This window comes from Pan troglodytes, chromosome 2 (assembly GCF_028858775.2).
Source record: "Pan troglodytes isolate AG18354 chromosome 2, NHGRI_mPanTro3-v2.0_pri, whole genome shotgun sequence".
In the NCBI taxonomy this organism is placed as follows: domain Eukaryota; kingdom Metazoa; phylum Chordata; class Mammalia; order Primates; family Hominidae; genus Pan; species Pan troglodytes.
The window spans coordinates 62,885,338-62,905,766 of record NC_086015.1 but is presented as its reverse complement, the minus strand read 5'-3'; the positions used below and the strand labels follow the sequence as shown (position 1 = coordinate 62,905,766).

The following is a 20,429-nucleotide window of genomic DNA, read 5'->3' as shown; positions in this document are numbered from 1 at the left end:
CATTGTATTAGGTATTGTAGGTAATATAGAGATGATTTAAGGTATACTGGAAGATGTGCATAGGTTATATGTAAATACTGTGCTGTTTTACGTAAGGGACTTGAGCATCTGCAGATTTTGGTATCTGTGTAGAGTCCTAGGAACCAATCCCTTGTGGATACCAAGGGATGACTGTATAAAGAACTCTTAAAACTCAACAACAAAAAGACAAACAACTCAATTTAAAAATAATCAAAGGACTTGAATAGACATTTCTTCAAATAAGATATCCAAATGGTAGACAAACACGTGAAAAAATGTTCAATATCATTAGCCATTAGGGAAATGCAAGTTAAAATCACAGTGAGGTACCACTTAATACCCACTAGGATGGGAATAAGGGTTGGCAAGGATGTAGAGAAATTGGAACCCCTGTACATTACTGGTAGGAACATAAAATGGTTCACCCGCTGTGGGGAAACAGTGTGGCAGTTCCTCAGAAAGTGAAATGTAGAATTACCATATAACCCTACATTTCCATTCCTAGGTATATACTCAAAAGAATGGAAAACAGGTATTCAAACAAGTGCATCTACATACATAATCATAGCAGCACAATTCACATTAGCCAAAATGTGAAAACAGCCCAAGTGTTCATCAACAAATGAATGGATTAAAAAATGATGTATGTATTACAGTGGAATAGCACTCAGCCATTTGTATGTATTGCAATGGAATGGCATTCAGCCATAAGAAGGAATGCAGTACTGACACATGCTACAATGTGGAGGAACCTCCAAAACATGCTCAGTGAAAGAAGCCAGACAAAAAAAGGTCACATAATGTATGATTCCACTTTTATGAAATATCCAGAATAGGCAAATCCACAGAGACAGAACAGATTTGTGGCTGCCAGGGACTGGGGACTTGAGAGATTGGGGAGAAGCTACTTAATGGATAAGGGGTTTTATTTTGAGTGATAGAAATGTCTGAAAGTAGATAGAGGTGGTAGTTGCACAACATTATGAATGTACTAAGTCCCATTGAATAGTTCACTTCAAAATGGTCAATTTTCTGTTAATGTGAATTTCTCTTCAATAAAGCATTTTTTTTAAAAAGCTCTAAAGGCATGATTCATTCAGGATAGCCAAGTTTTAGGTGTAGCTCAGGTTTATTTACCCCTTCAGACATCAAAACCTTTTGTTATTAAAAAAATCACTTAGTAAGATGTAGTGCTTTTTTCACCATTGTAATGAAATAATTTACATAAACACTTACATAGCTCTTGCTGTATACCAGGCACTATTCTTATCCCCTCATTTACATTAATCATTACTTAAACCTCATTTAATCATCACAATAACCCTTTGAGGTAAGTATTATTTTTGTGTCCATGATTTACAGATAAGGAGAGCAGGGTACATACAACAAGGTAGAGTTGTTGTGCCAAGGTCACACAGCTAATAAGTGATGGAGCCAGAATATGAGCCCAGGATGCCTTGCCCCAGAGCCTGTGCTCTTAACCACTATAATATACTGCTTCTTAATGTTTTCCAGCATTCTATAGCAAACTCAGAGAAAATCTGAGAGTTACATGGCAAATGAATGAGTGAATGAACAAAAAATGAACACACTTTATCGCAATATTTTGGCAGAGAACTTTGTGTTTTATACTTGGCCCTCACTGTTGTTTCAGAGAGGTGAAATTCCATATAACTAAAGCACTGTGCTAGGCACTGCAGGCTATTACCAAATAAATAAGATGAATGTAGATGAGTCTGAGACCAGCAAACTATTACAAAATTAGTCATTATTTAAACTACATTAATTAGAAGGAGACGTATACCAAAACCGATCTATAAATCTCACTCTCTACAAGCCATTCCCCCAATAAAATGGGGATGATGATTTTTAATGCATAAAGTGCTTTACATATGTGTTAAAATTGATGACTTAATTCTTACAGCTGGTTAAGATCCTCATCAAAGATATTAAACACCTACAGAATGGATCATTTTATGATGGCTTTATGGCCAAAGAAAGGGGAACAGGGTTACAAAGTCACTCAAACATTCCAATAATACACTACCTCATATTGGGAGCAAAGACATCAAGAAACCCACCATCTGGTTGTGCTTGGACGCTGCATGAGCTGTCAGCTTTCTCATAGCCTTCTCTTTCATGTGCCATTTAGCCATTCTCAACTGGCCATTCCAGCCAACATTACATGCTTTCATATTTGTTAGCAAAAGCAGTTTAGATTCAGCTATGTCCTTATCTAGATGTTAATCAGGCAGTCTGTATGTTTCCATACACAGTCCCTTCCAGAAGATAGAACATGTCTGAAAGAACAATGCAGACAGGCCCTGGTCCCTTAATATCTGATTGATTTGTTATTTGCCATCTGGGAGAAAGTTGTAATATCCAAATAAAATGTGTATGGAGTACTTTTCAGGATATAGCTGAACAAAGACTAACCAAAGGAAGAAAAGGGAAGACGTGGCAGCTGCATTTAATCTAGTCCAGGCTGTTATTAAGGGGCTTCTGTCCATAAGGGGATTACTTTGCATCCCCTTTGAACCAGGTGCTGTACTAAATATATCATTAGGATTCTCCCGTCATTGACTTCCAGGCTAACAATCCTTTGGCAGAACTTTATCTCAGTTCCTAGAATGCACCAGAGTCCTTCTGCCTTCACAGTCTTCGATGATCTATTCCTTTCACCTCACTGATCACTCCCACCCATTTTATCAGGCTACTTTCTACTTATCTTTTATGACTCAACTTAAATGTCTCTTTATCACACAGGACTTTCCCTGACGCCTTATGCTATTAGATTCTCCCATTATGCTGTTTCTTCACCTTGAACTTTTCCTTCAGAGTACTTAGCAAAATTTTAATTAAAGAATTATCTGTGGGGAGAGAGGGCCAGGATGGCTGATTAAAAGCAGCTGTGGTCTGCAGCACTCATGGAGAGGAGTGAAAGTGGCAAGTGAGTTCAGCACCCTCAGCTGAAATATCCAGGTTCTCACATTACTGACTAGGCAAACAGCTTGACCTGCAGAGAATGGAAAAAAAGCAGGGTGGGGTGATGGCCCATCCGGGAGTGGCATGAAGCCAACGGTCCCCCCACCCCAGCCAAGGGAAGCGGTGAGTGATTGTGCAGTCCTGCCCAGGAAACCACGCCCCTCCCACGGATCTTTGCAACCAGCAGATTAGGAGATCCCCTCGTAAGCCCATGCCACCAGGGTACTGGGTCCAATAAACAGAGCTGTGTGGAGTTCCAGCAGAGCAGCCACTCAGGCACACACAGAGACCCAGGAGTTTTGCATACTCCACCCCCAGGATTCTCAGCAAGGTGGGAGATCCATCCCTAGGAAGGGAACTGAATCCCGGGAGCCAAGCAGCATGTTCTGCAGGCCCCCCTTCTACAGTGTCTCACAAATTAAGACCTAATGGCAAATTCCAGCCAGTCAGCAGCAGCAGGCTTGAGTTTGCCTGAGAAGGACCGAGTCCCCAGTGGGAGGGGTGGCCACCATCTCTGTGGTTTAGGCAACTCAGCCGTTCCAACCTGCCAGCTCTGGAGAGTCCAGACAGCCTGGACAAGGAAGGGTCTCCCACAACGCAGCACAGCTGCACTACTAGAAAGCAGCCAGACTGCTTTTCTAAGTGGGTCCCTGATCCTGTTGCTCCTGACTGGATGAGACCTCCCAACAGGGGTCTCCAGCCTCCTCCTACAGGTGCAGTTCAGGCTGGCAACAGGTCAGTACCCCCCTGGGATGGAGATTCCAGAGGAAAGAACAGGCTGACATTTTTGCTGTTTCATGGCCTTCACTGGTGGTAACCTTGGTATGGGAAAAGACAAGGCAACTAGGGTCTGGAGTGGACCCTCAGAAAACCACAGCAGCCCTATGGAAGAATAGCCTGACTGTTAAAAGAAAAACAAAGAGAAAACAACAATAACATAAACAAAAAGGACCCCACAAAAACCCAACTCAAAGATGAGCAATCTAAAAGATCAAAGGTAGATAAACCCACAAAAATGAGAAATAATCAATGCAAAAATACTGAAAACTCAAAAAGCCAGAGTGCCTAGTTTCTTCCACATGACCACAACAGCTCTCCAGCAATGGCACAAAATGGGGCTGAGACTGAGATGACTAAACTGACAAGTAGGCTTCAGAAGGTGGGTAATAACGAACTTTGCTGAGCTAAAGGAGCATGTTGTAACCCAAAGCAAAGAAGCTTAAGAATCATGATAAAACAATACAGGACCTGATAGCCAAAATAGCCAGTTTAAAGCAGAACATAACTGAACTGATGGAGGTGAAAAACACAACATGAGAACTTCACAATGCAATCACAGGTATCAAGAGCAGGCCAGTTACACTGGCTAACACCTATAATCTCAGCACTTTGGGAGGCCAAAGCATGTGGATCACTTGAGCTCAGGAGTTTCAGACCAGACTGGCCAACATGGTGAAACCCTGTCTCTACTAAAAATACAAAAATTAGCCGGGCATGCTGATGCGCTTACATAGTTCCAGTTACTTGGGAGGCTAAGGCAGGGGAATCGCTTGAACCTGGGAGGCAGTGGTTGCCATGAGATGAGATCACACCACTGCACTGTAGCCTGGGTGACAGAGTGAGACACTATCTCACAAAAAAAGAAAAAAAGTATCAGTAACAGAATAGACCAAGTGGAGGAAAGAATCTCAGAGCTTGAAGACTATCTTTCCAAAATAAGAAAGGCAGACAAGAATAGAGGGAAAAAAAGGAATGAACAAAACCTCCAAGAAATATGGGGATTATGGAAAGAGACTGAACTTACAACTGACTGAGGTACCTGAAAGAGACCGGGAGATGGAACCAAGTTGGAAAACATACTTCCGGATAGCATCCAGGAGAACTTCCCCAACCTAGTAACCCAGGCCAACATTCAAATTCAGGAAATGCAGACAACCCCAATAAGATACTCCATGAGACGATCAACGCCAAGGCACATAATCATCAGATTCTCCAAGGTCAAAATGAAAGAGAAAATGTTAAGGGCAGCCAGAGGGCAAGGCCAGTTCGCATACAAAGGGAAGCCCATCAGACTAGCAGCAGAACTCCCAGCAGAAACCCTACAAGCCAGAAGAGATTGGGGAACAAATTCAACATTCTTAAGAAAAGAATTTCCCCAATCCTGAATTTCATATCTGGCCAAACTAACCTTCAAAAGTGAAAAGAAATAAGATAATTTTCAGACAAGCAACTGCTGAGGGAATTCATCACCACGAGGCTTGCCTTGCAAGCACTTCTGAAGGAAGCACTAAATATGGAAAGGAAATACCATTACCAGCCACTACAAAAACACACTGAAGTACAGTGTGTCTGAAGTACACAGCCCAGTAACACTGAAGCAACCACATAAACAAATCTGCAAAATAACCAGCTATCATGATGACAGGATCAAATTCCCACGTAACAATACTAACCTTAGATGTAAATGGGCTTAGTGTCCCAATTAAAAGACACAATGGCAAGCTGGATAATGAGCCAAGATTCATGGTATGCTGCCTTCAAGAGACCCATCTCATGTGCAAAGACACACACATAGGCTTAAAATGAAGGAATGGAGGAAAATTTACCAAGCAAATGGAAAACAGAAAAAAGCAGGGGTTGCAATCCTAGTTTCTGACAAATAGACTTTAAACCAACAAATATCAAAAAAGACAAAGAAGGGCATTATGTAGTGGTAAAGGGTTCAATTCAAGAAGTGCTAACAATCCTAAATACATATGCATCCAATACAGGAGCATGCAGGTTCATAAAGCAGGTTCTTAGAGACTTTCAAAGAGACTTAGACTCCCATACAATAATAATGGGAGACTTTAACACCCTGCTGACAATATTAGACAGATCATCAAAGCAAAAAATTCACAAAGATATTTAGGACTTGAACCCAGCTGTGGATCAAGTGGACCTGATAGATATATACAGAACTCTCCACCCAAAAACAACAGAGTATACATTCTTCTCATCCCCACATGACACTCACTCTAAAATTGATCACATAAATCAGAAGTAAAACACTCCTTAGCAAATGCAAAAGAATTGAAATTGTAACAAACAGTCCCTCAGGCAACAGCACAACCAAATTAGAACTCAAAATTAAGAAATTCACTCAAAACTACACAAGTACTTGGAAATTGAACAACCGGATCCTGAGTTACTCTTGGGTAAATAATGGGATTAAGGCAGAAATCAAGAAGTTTTTTGAAACTAATGGGAACAAAGAGACAATGTAGCAGAATTTCTGGGATGCAGCTAAAGCACTGTTAAGAGGGAAATTTATAACACTAAATGCCCACATCAAAAAGCTAGAAAGATCACAAGTTAACAAGCTAAATCACAATGAAACGAACTAGAGAAACAAGAGCAAACAAACCCCAAAGCTAGCAGGAGACAAGAAATAACCAAGATCAGAGCTGAAATGAAGGAGATAGAGACACAAAATACCTTTCAAAAAATCAACGAGTCCAGGAGCTGGTTTCTTGAAAAAAATTAATAAAGTAGATAGACCACTAGCTAGAGTAATAAAGATGAAAAGACAAATGAATCAAATAAACTTGAGCAGAAATGGTAACCACTGACCGCACAAAATTGCAAACAACCATCAGAGAATAGTATAAACACCTCTATGCACAGAAACTAGAAAATCCAGTAGAAATGGATAAATTCATGGATGCATACACCCTCCCAAGAGTGAACCAGGAAGAAATTGAGTCCCTGAACAGACGAATAACAAGTTCTGAAATTGAAGCAGTGATACGGTTTGGCTGTGTCCCCACCCAGATCTCATCTTGAATTCCCACATATTGTGGGATGGATCTGGTAGGAGGTAACTGAATCATGGGGGCAGGTCGTTCTTGTGCTGTTCTTGTAATAGCGAATAAGTCTCACAAGATCTGATGGTTTTAAAAAGGGGAGTTTCCCTAGACAAACTCTTTTTGCCTACTGCCATCCATGTAAGATGTGACTTGCTCCTCCTTGCCTTTCACCATGATTCTGAGGCCTCCCCAGCCATGTAGAACTGTGAGTTCCCCATTAAGCCTCTTTCTTTTGTAAATTGCCCAGTCTCAGGTATGTCTTTATCAGTAGCATGAAAACAGCCTAATACAGTAAATTGGTACCAATAGAGTTGGGGCACTGCTGAAAAGATACCTGAAAATGTAGAAACAACTTTGGAACTAACAGGAGTGCCCAGAAGAAGAAAGGAAAATGTGGGAAAGTTTAGAACTTCCTGAAGACTTGTTGAATGGCTTTAACCAAAATGCTGATAGCGATATGGACAATAAAGTCCAGGCTGAGGTGGTCTCAGAAGGAAATGAGGAACTTGTTGAGAACTGGAGCAAAGGTGATTCTTGTTATGTTTTAGAAAAGAGACTGGTGGCATTTTGCCCATGCCCTAGATTTGTGGAACTTTGACCTTGAGAGGGATGATTGAGGGTATCTGGTGGAAGAAATTTCTAAGCAGCAAAGCATTCAAGAGGTGACTTGGGTGCTGTTAAAGGCATTCAGTTTTAAAAGGGAAGCAGAACATGAAAGTTCTGAAAAGTTGCAGCCTGACAATGCAATAGAAAAAAAATCCCATTTTCTGAGAAGAAATTCAAGCCAGCTGGCTGCAGAAATTGCACAAGTGATGAGGAGATGAATGTTAACCCCTAAGACAATGGGGAAAATGTCTCTAGGGCATATCAGAGATCTTCTTGGAAACCCCTCCCATCACAGGCCCTAAGGCCTAGAAGGAAAAAATGGTTTCATGGACCAGGCCCAGGGTCACCATGTTGTGTGCAGCCTGGGGACTTGGTGCCCTGTGACCCAGCTGCTCCAGCCATGGCTACAAGGGGCCAACATAGAGCTTAGGCCATGGCTTCAGAGGGTGCAAGCCCAAAGCCATGGCAGCTTCCACATAGTGTTGAGCCTGCACGCGCACAGAAGTCAAGAATTGAGGTTTGGGAACCTCCACCTTGATTTCAGAGGACATATGGAAACGCCTGGATGCCCAGGCACAAGTTTGTTGCAGGGGCAGGGCCCTCATGAGAACCTCAGTTAGGGCAGTGCAGAAGGGAAATGTGGGATTGGAGCCACCACACAGACTCCCTACTGGGGCACCATCTAGTGGAGCTGTAAGAAGAGGGCCACTATCCTCCAAACCCCAGAATGGTAGATCCACCGACAGCTTGCACTGTGTGCCTGGAAAACCCACAGACAGTGCCAGCCCATGAAAGCATCTAAGATGGGGACTATACCCTGCAGAGCCACAGGGGTGGAGCTGCCAAAGGCCATAGGAACCCACCTTCTGCATCAGCGTGTCCTGAATGTGAGACATGGAGTCAAAGGAGATCATTTTGGAGCTTTGAGATTTGACTGCCCTGCTGGATTTTGGACTTGCGTGGGGCCTGTAGCTTCTTTGTTTTTGCCAATTTCTCTCATTTGGAATAGGTACCTGTACCCCTGTTGTATCTAGGAAGTAACTAACTTGCTTTTGATTTTACAGGCTCATAGGCAGAAGGGACTTGCCTTGTCTCAGAAGAGACTTTGGACTGTAGTCTTTTTGAGTTAATGCTGAAATGAGTTAAGACTTCGGGGGACTGTTGGGAAGGCATAGTTGGCTTTGAAATGTGAGGACGTGAGATTTGGGAGGGGCCAAGGGGGGAATGATATGGTTTGGCTGTGTCCTCACCCAAATCTCATCTTGAATTCCCACGTGTTGTGGGAGGGACTCAGTAGGAGGTAATTGCATCATGGGGGCAGGTACTTCCCATGCTGTTCTCATGATAGCAAGTAAGTCTTTTGAGATCTGATGGTTTTAAAAAGGGGAGTTTCCCTGCACAAGCTTTTTTTGCCTGCTGCCATCCATGTAACAGGTGACTTGCTCCTTTTCCTTCCACCATGATTGTGAGGCCTCTCCAGCCACGTGGAACTGTGAGTTCTCCATTAAACCTCTTTCTTTTATAAATTGCCCAGTCTCAGGTATGTCTTTATCAGCAGCATGAAAACAGACTAATACAGGCTCCAATAAACAGCCTACCAGCCAAAAAAAAAAAGCCCAGGAACAGATGGATTCACACCTGGATTCTGCCAGAGGTACAAAAAAAGAGCTGGTACCATTTCTAATAAAACTATTCCAAACAATTGAAAAGGAGGGACTCCTCCCTAACTCGTTCTGTGAGGCCATCATCCTGATACCAAAACCTGGCAGATATACCACAAAAAAAGAATACTTAAGGCCAATATCCTTGATGAACATTGATGCAAAAATCTTCACAAAAATATTGGCAAGCCAAATCCAGCAGCTTATCAAAAAGCTTGTCCACTGCAATCAAATTGGCTTTATCCCCAGTATGCAAGGTTAGTTCAACATACACAAATCAATAAATGTCATTCATCACATACACAGAACCAAAGACAAAAACCACATGATTATCTTAATAGATGCAGAAAAGGCCTCTGATAAAATTCAACATTCCTTTGGCCAGGCACGGTGGCTCACGCCTGTAATCCCAGCACTTTGGGAGGCCAAGACAGGCAGATCGTGAGGTCAGGAGATCGAGACCATCCTGGCTAACACAGTGAAACCCCGTCTCTACTAAAAATACAAAAAAATTAGCTGGGCGTAGTGGCAGGCACCTGTAGTCCCAGCTACTCAGGAGGCTGAGGCAGGAGAATGGCATGAACCTGGGAGGCAGAGATTGCAGTGAGCCGAGATTGCACCACTGCACTCCAGCCCGGGCGACTGAGCGAGACTCCATCTCAAAAAAAAAAAAAAAAAAAAAAAAATCCTTCATGTTAAAAACTCTCAATAAACTAGGTGTTGAAGAAACACACCTCAAAATAATAAGAACTGTATATGACAAACCCACAGCCAATATCATACTGAACAGGCAAAAGCTGAAAGCATTCCCCTTGGAAACCAGCACAAGACAAGAATGCCCTCTCGCACCACTCCTATGCAATATAGTATTGGAAGTTCTGGCCAGGACAATCAGGCAAGAGAAAAAAATAAAGAGTATTCAAATAGGAAGAGAGGAAGTCAAATTACCTTTTTGCAGATGACATGATCCTATATCTAGAAAACCGCATCATCTCAGCCTAAAGCTTTTTAAGCTGATAAGCAACTTCTGCAAAATCTCAGGATACAAAATCAATGTGCAAACATTGCTAGCATTCCTATACACCAACAACAGGCAAGCAGAGAGCCAAATCATGAATGAACTCCCATTCACAATTGCCACAAAAAGAATAAAATATCTAGGAATACAATTAACAAAGGAATTGAAGGACCTCTTCAAGGAGGACTACAGTCCACTCTCAGAGAAATCAGAGAGGACACAAACAAATGGAAAAACATTCCATGCTCATGGATAGGAAGAATCAATATCATGAAAATGGCCATACTGCTCAAAGTAATTTATAGATTCAGTGCTATTCCCATTAAACTGCCATTGATGTTCTTCACAGAATTAGAAAGAAACTACTTTAAAATTCATGTGGAACCAAAAAAGAACCTGTATAGCCAAGACAATCTTAAGCAAAAAGAACAAAGCTGGAGGCATCATGCTATCCAACTTCAATGTATACTACAAGTCTACAGTAACCAAAAGAGCATGGTACTGATACAAAAACAGGCACATAGACCAGTGGAAGAGAATAGAGAGCCTAGAAATAAGGCCACACATCTACAGCCATCTGATCTTCAACAAAGCTGACAAAATCAATGAATGGGGAAAAGACTCCCTGTTCAATAAATGATGCTGGGATAACTGGTTAGCCATATGCATCAGATTGAAGCTGGACCCCTTTCTTACACCATATACAAAAATCAACTCAAGATGGATTAAAGACTTAAATGTAAAACCCAAAACTTAAAACCCTGGAAGAAAATCTGGGTATTCAGGACAAGACACAGGCAAAGATTTGTCCACTCAGGACACAGGCATGTGCAAAGATTTCATGATGAAAACACCAAAAGCAATTCCAACAAAAGCATTTCAAAATAGACAAATGTGCTCTATTAAACTAAGCTTCTGCACAACAAAAGAAACTATCATCAGAGTGAACAGACAACATAGAGAATGGGAGAATATTTTTGCAACCTATCCATCTGACAAAGGTTCAATATTCAGAGTCTACAAGGAACTTAAGAAATTTACAAGAAAAAAAAACAAATAACCCCATTAAAAAGTGGGCAAAGGACATGAACAGACACTTCTCAAAAGAAGCCGTACATGCAGCCAATGAACATGAAAAAAAGCTCAGTATCACTGATCATTAGAGAAATGCAAATCAAAAGCACAATGAGATACCATCTCACACCAGTCAGAACGGCCACTATTAAAAAGTAAAAAAAAAAAAAAAACAATAGATGCTGGTGAGGTTGTGGAGAAAACGGAATGATTTTACACTGTTGATGGGAGTGCAAATTAGTTCATAGTTCATCCATCATGGAAGACAGCGTGGTGATTCCTCAAGGAACTAGAGGCAGAAATATCATTTGACCCAGCAATCCCATTACTAGGTATATACCCAAAGGAGTATAAATAATTCTACTATAAGGATACATGCATGCATATGTTCACTGCAGCACTATTTGCAATAGCAACAACATGGAACCAGATCTTGTCCTTCGCAGGGACATGGAGCTGGAAGCCATTATCCTCAGCAAACTAATGCAGGAACAGAAAACCAAATACTGCATGCTCTCATAAGTGGGAGCTGAATGATGAGAACACATGGACACGTGGAGGGAGGATAACACACACTAGGGCTTGTCAGGGGTTGGAGAAAGGAGAGCATCAGGAAGTATACCTAATGGATGCTGGGCTTAATACCTGGGTGATGGGATGGTCTGTGCAGCGAACCACCTTGGCACATACTTACCTGTGTAATAAACCTGCACACCCTCCACATGTATCCCTGAACTTAAAATAAAAGTTGAAAAAAAAGAATTATTTGTGATTTTATTTGTTTCATATTCTCTGCTAGGTGTAAGCTTCAAGGAGGCAAGGACAGGGTCACTCTGGCTCACTGCTAGATTCCCAGCCATTAGACATACGCCTGGCACATAGTAGAGCCTCAATAAATATTTGTTGAATGACACAATGAGTAAATAAATGAAACTGGACCATGCTTTCTGTGAACTCACAATGAAGCGCTATTTAATGTTTATGTAGGGTCTATTCTATTTTCACACTTCACCTTTATTTTAAAATTAAGCTGTATATGCTAAAAATACAATGACTTAGTAATTGGACATAGAAAAGATGGTGATTGGTTAGTGGTGAGGTGGGGAGATGAGTGAATTTCCATTTAGTGCTACAGAACATCCAGCTGCCAGGTAATAGATGGTCCTAAAGCTCTTTCATAGTTTGGTTTCACAAAAATGAGACTAAAGTCCCTTTTCCAAGTATTCCACCATGAAATCTCAGAGAAACCTTTAGAGCTAGTAGTTCTAGATGGGCTTAATGGTTAGTCTTTATTTTAAAATAATCAACCAGTGTTTTTTAAAAAACATTTCTCCTTTTATTGCAGGTTTTATACTGCTCACAGTTTCCCTCAAAGAATAATCCAGTAAGTGGTGAAACAGTTCTAGGTGCAAAAGGAGAGTAGATATACAGAAAGGAAAGATGTTGGATGATGCAGATTAGATTTGAGCCTTTTAATGTGAAATCTGATCTGCATGTCAACCATGTTTAAGATTCAGATTGCAGTTTTGTGATAGTCCCTGCCTTGTTGTATCTTCCATAAAAGCTTAGGAATTTACGATTACTAGAGATTTGCTGTCTGTCTCTTGTTAGTTGTAAATTCAAGTTTTGTGTTCATACATTTCAAATTTTGTATTCCACTGTATCCTTGTACTTGTCACACAAGCCCGGTAAGCTAAAGTTTTCATGATTCTCGTCATAGGGTTCAGAAGACAGCATTTTATTTCAGGTTTTCACTGGCCTCCAGAATTCTCTTCATCTTCTAATTTTAAAAACCTTCATTTATTAATATTGGCATTGACATGGAAATTATCTTTTTCTATCTCAAAGGAGTTTTGAAGTATATGTCAAATATATCTGAAGTTAGGTAAATATTTACTATTTTGAGAGTTCATTTGCTCAGTTACTTTATATAGATTTTCTAAATGTTGATGACAAAGAATGGATGGACAAAACATCTGAAAACTAATATTTGTAAATCTAGTGCATTTTTAATGACTAGAGCATTAGGACATTTAGAAATCATTGCATTGCTGATGAGTATTTAAGTTTTTAGTTAGATGACTGATTTTCCTTTTTCAGATTAGGACATTAGGATCTAATTAGAAAAATGTCATGGCTAGGATGCACAGAAACCTCTTCTATTTGCTTTTATAAATTGTGAGAATTTTACATAAGGAAGTTTTTTGGGGGATGATTGGTTGAATTTTCCTGACTACATACATTCACATATATACACACAAAATTTTCCACTACATTCTAAAAACAGAAACTTTACTCATAAAAATCAAACATATATAGAAATTATTGTGAAGAATAAAATTAAAAACTATGCTTGAGCTAACCACCTAAGTTAGTTTCATTTGGTATATTTCCTTTCAGTCTTTTTTGCCATTCACACTTTTTTTTCTTTTTCTTTTTCTTTTTCTTTTTTTTAAGACAGGGTCTTTCTCCATCTCCCAGGCTGAAGTGCAGTTGTGCAATCATAGCTCACTGCAGCCTCCACCGCCCAGGCTCAGGTGATTCTCTCACCTCAGCTTCCTGGGTGGCTGGGACTATGCCCAGCTAATTTTTTTGGTTTTTTTTTTAAAGAGATATGGGGTATGGCTATGTTACCCAGGCTGGTCTTGAACTTGGGTCTGAAATCCTCCCACCTCAGCCTCCCAAAGTGCTGGGATTACACACTTGAGCCACCACACCCAACCCATTCATACATTTTATAAATTTATTTTCTATGGTTGAGATAGAGTTTTTTGTATCTGTTTTTTTCATTTAACTTCTTATCTCAAGCCTTTCCCATATCGTGAAGACATCTTCATAAATTCAATTTACTGTGGCTCTTTACTGTCTCATCCCATGAAACACTGTTATGTACTTAACACTCCTCAAGTGCTGGAAATTTAAGTTGTTTATTTTTCAGAAATTATAAACGCTTATTTGCATAGATCCTTGAGTTTCTAATTTTTTTAATTTTAGAATAGATTCATAAAATGAAATTACTGAGTAAAATGGTATGAACATTTTTAAGACTTTGGTACACATAGTAAAGTCTTTCTAGGATATTAATACTAATTTATATTCCCACTTGCTACAAATGACAAGGCTTAATATATTTACTATAAAAGAGGTCATATAAGTAAATAGGAAAAATGTACTAATAGTAAAATGGCTTACAAACATGAACAGAAAATTTACTAAAAAGAAAATTACAGAGAGACATCTGCACTCCCATGTTTGTTGCAGCACTATTCATAATAGCTGAGATACAGAATCAACATAGGTGTCCAACAACAGATGAATGAATAAAGAAAATGTGGTATACATACACCATGGAATACTATTCAGCCATAAAAAAGAATGAAATCCTGTCATTTGCAGCAACATGGATAGAAGTGGACATTATGTTAAGTGAAATAAGCCAGGAACAGAAAGTTGAATGCCACGTGTTCTCACTCGTGTGGAAGCTTTAAAAAGTTGATCTCTTAGAAGTAAAAAGAAGTACAGAGGATACTAGATGCTGGGAATGGTAGGGAGAAGGGAGGGGTAGGGAAAGATGTATTAAAGAATACAAATGTATGGCTAGATAAGAGGAATACCACTGTAAGAGGACTATAGTTAACAATAATATGTTATACACTTTCAAATAGATAGGAAGATATTGAGTGTACCCACCAAAAAGGAATGATAAATGTTTGAGATGATGAATATGCTCATTACCCTGATCTGTTCACCATATATTATGTGTATGTAAACATCACTATGAATATGTACAATTCCTATTTGTCAATTAAAAAACAATTTTTAAGAGACAATATATCCATATAAATATACATGAATGAAATTAAAATAAAATATCATTATAAGTATAATAAGCTATTATTTTGAAAATATTAAAAGGTAAGATGTTAACAGAGGAAGCTGGGTAAAGGGTAACAAGAAACTCTGAACTTTTTTTTAACTTTTCTAAAAGTCTAAAATTATTTCAAATAAGTTAAAAAATTAATTTACCCATATAATGGCTGTGGGTGCTTAGGTTATTCAATATCTTTGTACTTATTGATCTCATATAAATAAGCTGATGTACTCCCAGAAATCTTAAATGGCACATACCTAACTAGTTCTCTCAAGTCACACCTCTAGTATTGAAAAGAAAATATGGAATATTTCCAATGCATGCTCTTATTTATTGTATAGTTCTCTGAATTTGCTCCATATAGTGTAAGCTTTATCTCATTTAATCATGTCTACCCTAGGAAGTAAGCAGTAAAATTATCATGCTCATTTCACAGATGAGAAAATCAGGGCTGAAAGGTTGAATAACTCGTACAAAGTCATATGCTAAAATCTTTAATTTTAATTGATTTCACTTATATGATATGTCCATTTGGCAGAAATGGCTTACATTTTGAAAATGAATGTTTGTCTTTATTTCCAGCTGTCTCTGGTGTTCCCTTTTCAACAGATGAGCCTACAGATATTATACCACGAAGCTGTCAACTAATGACAGATGTTCCACATGTCACACAGCTGCTAAACATGACTAAACTTCGCCAAACTGAAATAAAATTCGGAGGCCATCCTCTAAGATCAGCAGAATCAGGTAGACACTCAGGCACCTAAATCATAAGTGTAATATGTCTGCATCTCCCCCATAAAGTGTGACTTCCTCCAAAAAGGGCACTGTACCTCATTCTTCTATATCCTTAGCACTTAACAGAGTATACTTGCCACATACCACGCCAGGGGCTACAAACTCAGATTACTAACAAGGCCAGGAGGATAACGTAAATGAATAAAGTGGGCCGGTTGCCTGAGTATTTGACACATAGAAATATTTTCAACTTCAGCAGTGAGAGAAATGGTTATGGTATTACGGGAAACAGTAACTTTAACCACTGTGCAAATAGTACATTAAATTGCAGTTAACACTCAGCCCCTGTGAGGGAGTTGTAGGGAGTAGTGGGGACTGTAGCCAACTGGAAGCTCCCTTAGTCTAGAAGGGAGAGCCACAATTCAGTTCTAGCCAGTGTTGCCTTTCAAAAAGGCAGGCCCAGTCTCACCAGATCTCCCATTTTTTTTCAAGAGGAGCTGGATACATGAATGTTTATGATAAATCTCCCAATTTTAAAACATTGTCTGAAATTTTTTTTAAACACTCCATGGGCCAAACAAAACATGTCAGGGCTGCCAGTGTTCTACCTCTGTGATAGACACCAGAGCTGTTGACCAAATTAATGAGTAGTACTTACAAATGAAGAAATTTAATATTGTCTAGATGAGTGGTTCTCAACTACCTATATGTTAGAATCACCTCCTTGCAGGTTAGAGACATTTTTAATGTCAAAAATTTTTTTTCTGATGTCTATGCCCCAGGGATTCTGATTTAATTGGCCTAGGATGGACCACTGGATCACTTATCCCATAGAAGTCATGTCGTTCAGGTGACACTCACAAACACTGAAGTATTTGAATGAAAGGTAAAATGATGATGGTAATCACAGGACATGTATGGAGGAAGAAGTAGATCTTGAAAGTATCCAACCTATACTTATATAAATAAGTACTTATAATAAATAAATAGATGTGAGGTTGTTGGAAGTGTAAGATGGAGCAGAAGACTGAGCAAAGACAAATAGACAGCAAAATGGGTAGATAAGTTTACTGAGGGATTAATAAGAAGGGCCTTAGTATAAGCAGAGTGACTGTGTTAGAAGAATACGAGAGAAATGGGCTTCAGTATCCTAAGGTAGAGAAATGATAACTTCTGTTTTAGGAAGTTGAATTTAACAGCAGGATTCAAGGTGAATTTTGAAATCAAGTGATAGCAGAGATTAAGGAGCACAACTAAGATGTCTTTGCAGCAATCCAGGCTTAAAATGGCAAAGGCCCAGACTCACAGTAGCTTTGAAAGTGGAAAGCAATGGCCCTGAGAGCAACTGCCAGGAAAACTGGCAAAACTCAGTGATTCTCAGGTAATAGATGGGGATGAGAGAGTGGTCAAAGTTTGAAGGAGGTCAAGGAGAAACAAGAGATAACCATGATATGAAAATTTCAAAAGTGAACTCATTTTATTCTCTATACTTATTCCATGTTCATTTATTCTTGGGATATTTTCTATATGTCAATCTTCATCATATTGCATGTCCTAAATTGTATATTCCCAGAGAACTGGGACCTATTTGGTAACCTTTTCAGTATAAATCCTGCAGATGACTATGTATAAATAAGCAGTACATTATTTAGTCCTTTATTATGACATTTCCAAACTTAGAGAAAATTCGAGAGAATGTATGATGAACAACCCCTGTGTACCCAATCACCTGCTTCCACAGTTACCAACTTTAGGTAGGACTTTTTGATAGCAATGCAGGCACACACAATGGGAATTTGTATGCTTACCATATATACTATATTTAGACAGAGAGAGACTGTATACAATCCATGGTCATTAAAGAGCCTTGAGAAAATAAATACATAAAAGGATTAAAAAGATCTGACTACCCAGACAGCTACTGTAAACACTTTGGGTCACAATTCAATCTGAATGGAAGATGTACCACAGAATAAAATAAGAGTGTGTTCTATAACAAATGCTATATCTGTATCTAATATGCTATGATAAGTTTCAATAACGAATGCTAAACTATAAAGCATATCAGATAATTGTTTGCCATTGTAAATGCTTTTATTCTCTAGCTTAATATTTTAAGAATTAATTATGTCTTTAAATGAAAGTGCAAGTCTATATCCAGATATTTTAAGTGTCTTTTTCAATTTAAAGTTGAAGGACACTTATAATGTGTGAAATTAAATAGGAATTTGGATAAATATTAATTGCATCACTAACTCAATGTTAAACACAAACTTTTTCATAGGCCGTATTTGAACCCAACTCATAAAAGAGGATATTAATATATATTTTGCAATTTCCATAAAAGGGCTCTCAATGCATAATAGTGAACTTGAGTCATATATACAGAAATGAATAATTGTCATCTAATAGCATATTTCTTCTGCTCTGTGAATCCCAATTATATTCGTTTGTAACCATAGGGTTTATGATTGCACTTCTTAAATAAATCTCATTTGCACATGTATGCCAGCTAAGATTACACAAACATAAATTGCACTTTGTGCTCCTCTTTCTGTAAATACTTTTCAATTGCTGATTTTGACATTTGTGAGCTTTGAAGCTTACTATCAGTGAATATTGTAATAATTATTGTTCTTTGTGTAAGCCATTTGAAAGGTATAGCTAATGAATAATGCCCAAGGACAGGCTTTTTAATCATGGGAAAGCCAAGAGATATTTCTTCATTTGAACTACTTGTTTTTGTGTCTTTCTAAAAAGTGGACTCCCCACAGTGAGATTTGAATTGCATGAGAAAATGTGTTCTCTTTAATTAACTATGGGCTACTCATGTAAATTGTGATATTTTATTATGAATGCACATATTGAGAGATCCCAGTGAAACCTCTGGAGAAAGAAGTAGCTGTTTTCTGTGGGTGCTTTCTAGTGTTTTCACACAAGCTGAAAAGGAAACCTTAAAACTTGTAACTGTTTTGGAGTGCATTTTGTTGAATAGCATATAACTTGATCAAGAGCTTTTAATGAAACTAATAAAATAATTGTGTTTCCAAAAACCACGCATTCACACTCTTCACTTTGTCAATTCCCAGTGCACATTAACTAATAACTATTGTAGAAGACTGTGGAATCTGATGATCTTATTTTCATTAATGGGACCCCAGTTTAAATGAACCAGAGAATCAGATCTGGTTATTGAAGTTGAGCATTCAGCTGCTAGTGACAAGATGCAGTGGTCCACTAAGCACAAATCAAAACTAGTAACTTACTTAAAAATTACAAGGCAGTTTTCCCAAGTGCCCTCCTGTCCACAGCAGCCATCTTATTGGATTTTTACTCCTTTTTAAATGAGAAGAGACTGACATCCCTAGCTCCTAGCACAATTGCAAATGGGTAAATTAATGCATCGAGCAAAAAAACATGAAATAATCATCTAACTATTTTTGGCAATGGTGAAATCCTTACTAAAAATTCTTCTTTTGGTTCCACAATATGAAAGTAAGATTCAAATTTTTAAAAATCTGCTGTGAAGTAGGAGAACTTAAAAGGAGGAGTTAGATTCTGACTTCAAAATAAATCAAGACACTCTTTAATTTCTTCTTTTCTAAACTCAGACTTTTTCTTAGCCTTGTCTTAGGATTGTTGGTTAAAGATATCTCACAATCTTTAGTTCCAATGTGTGATAATTCAAAATAAACTCAGTCATCTCTTACGTTTGAATCATATATCCTTTTTCCCTATCTTCAATAAAAGTGAAACATAACTAGTCACATTCTTTTGTCAAAAAAATTTTAAGTGTGAAATAATATCTGTTGAATATGGATCTTATTGATCAATATCTGTGGAATCTGTTACAACAAAGATGACACAAACCATTTATAGAGTGAATTTTAATTTTTCTGTAAAATTTCTGCCAAATATTGAAAAAACTTTAATAATATAAAACATAATATTAAATATTAAATTCATTTAATCAGTTTGACAATTGTGTTACTTTTGCAGGATTGACTCATACCTATTTTTACATTTCTCCTTTAGATATTTATGACTACATTGCTTGTAATAACAAAAATCCAGAGACAAACTACTTGTGTACAGTAGGGAATTGACTCAATAACCACACAATAAGATATCATGCAGCTATACGAAGAATGACCTGCTCTGCCTGTGATGGCCTGGAAAGGTCTCAAAGCTGTGTCAGTCAGTGAAAAATAGAAACCAAGAATGTTGTTTCAGTATGATCTCATTGATAGAAATAAAAAAGATAGTTACCTACATATGATATATGCATAAAATTTTTAAGGAAACACAGGAAACTTGATAATTACCTTTGAAAACAGGGACTAGTGGAGGCAGGGGCAGTGAGAAAAGACTTTTACTTCTAGTATCATATCCTTCTCTATTACAGAATTGTAATTTTCCAACTATATTCATGATTGATGTCAATGATTGTATGATGTCAGGATAATTATGGGACATTTCTAGTTTCTTCTTTATACTCTTCTGTATTTTGAAAAATTCTAAGACTTGCTATAAAATTAAAATATATTTTTCTGTTTAATATCAATATTTTTAATTAAAATATATAATAAGAAGGAAATCAAGAATTA

General features: G+C 38.3%; 1 protein-coding gene across 50 annotated transcripts in view; it reads left to right on the top strand.

Moving 5' to 3' along the window:
• CFAP20DC (CFAP20 domain containing) overlaps nt 1-20,429 on the top strand; it is a 304,345-nt gene that overhangs the window by 147,182 nt on the left and 136,734 nt on the right. For 46 of the 50 annotated variants that reach the window (XM_054682027.2, XM_054682023.2, XM_063805987.1 and 43 more), the window contains one exon: nt 15,667-15,831. The exons of 3 other annotated variants lie outside the window; for them this stretch is intronic. In XM_054682027.2, the coding sequence (XP_054538002.1) occupies nt 15,667-15,831 (165 nt within the window). Of the gene's footprint in view, nt 1-15,666; nt 15,832-16,621; nt 16,709-20,429 lie in introns of those variants that run through there. One more of the 50 variants, XM_016941432.4, reaches the window with a different exon arrangement.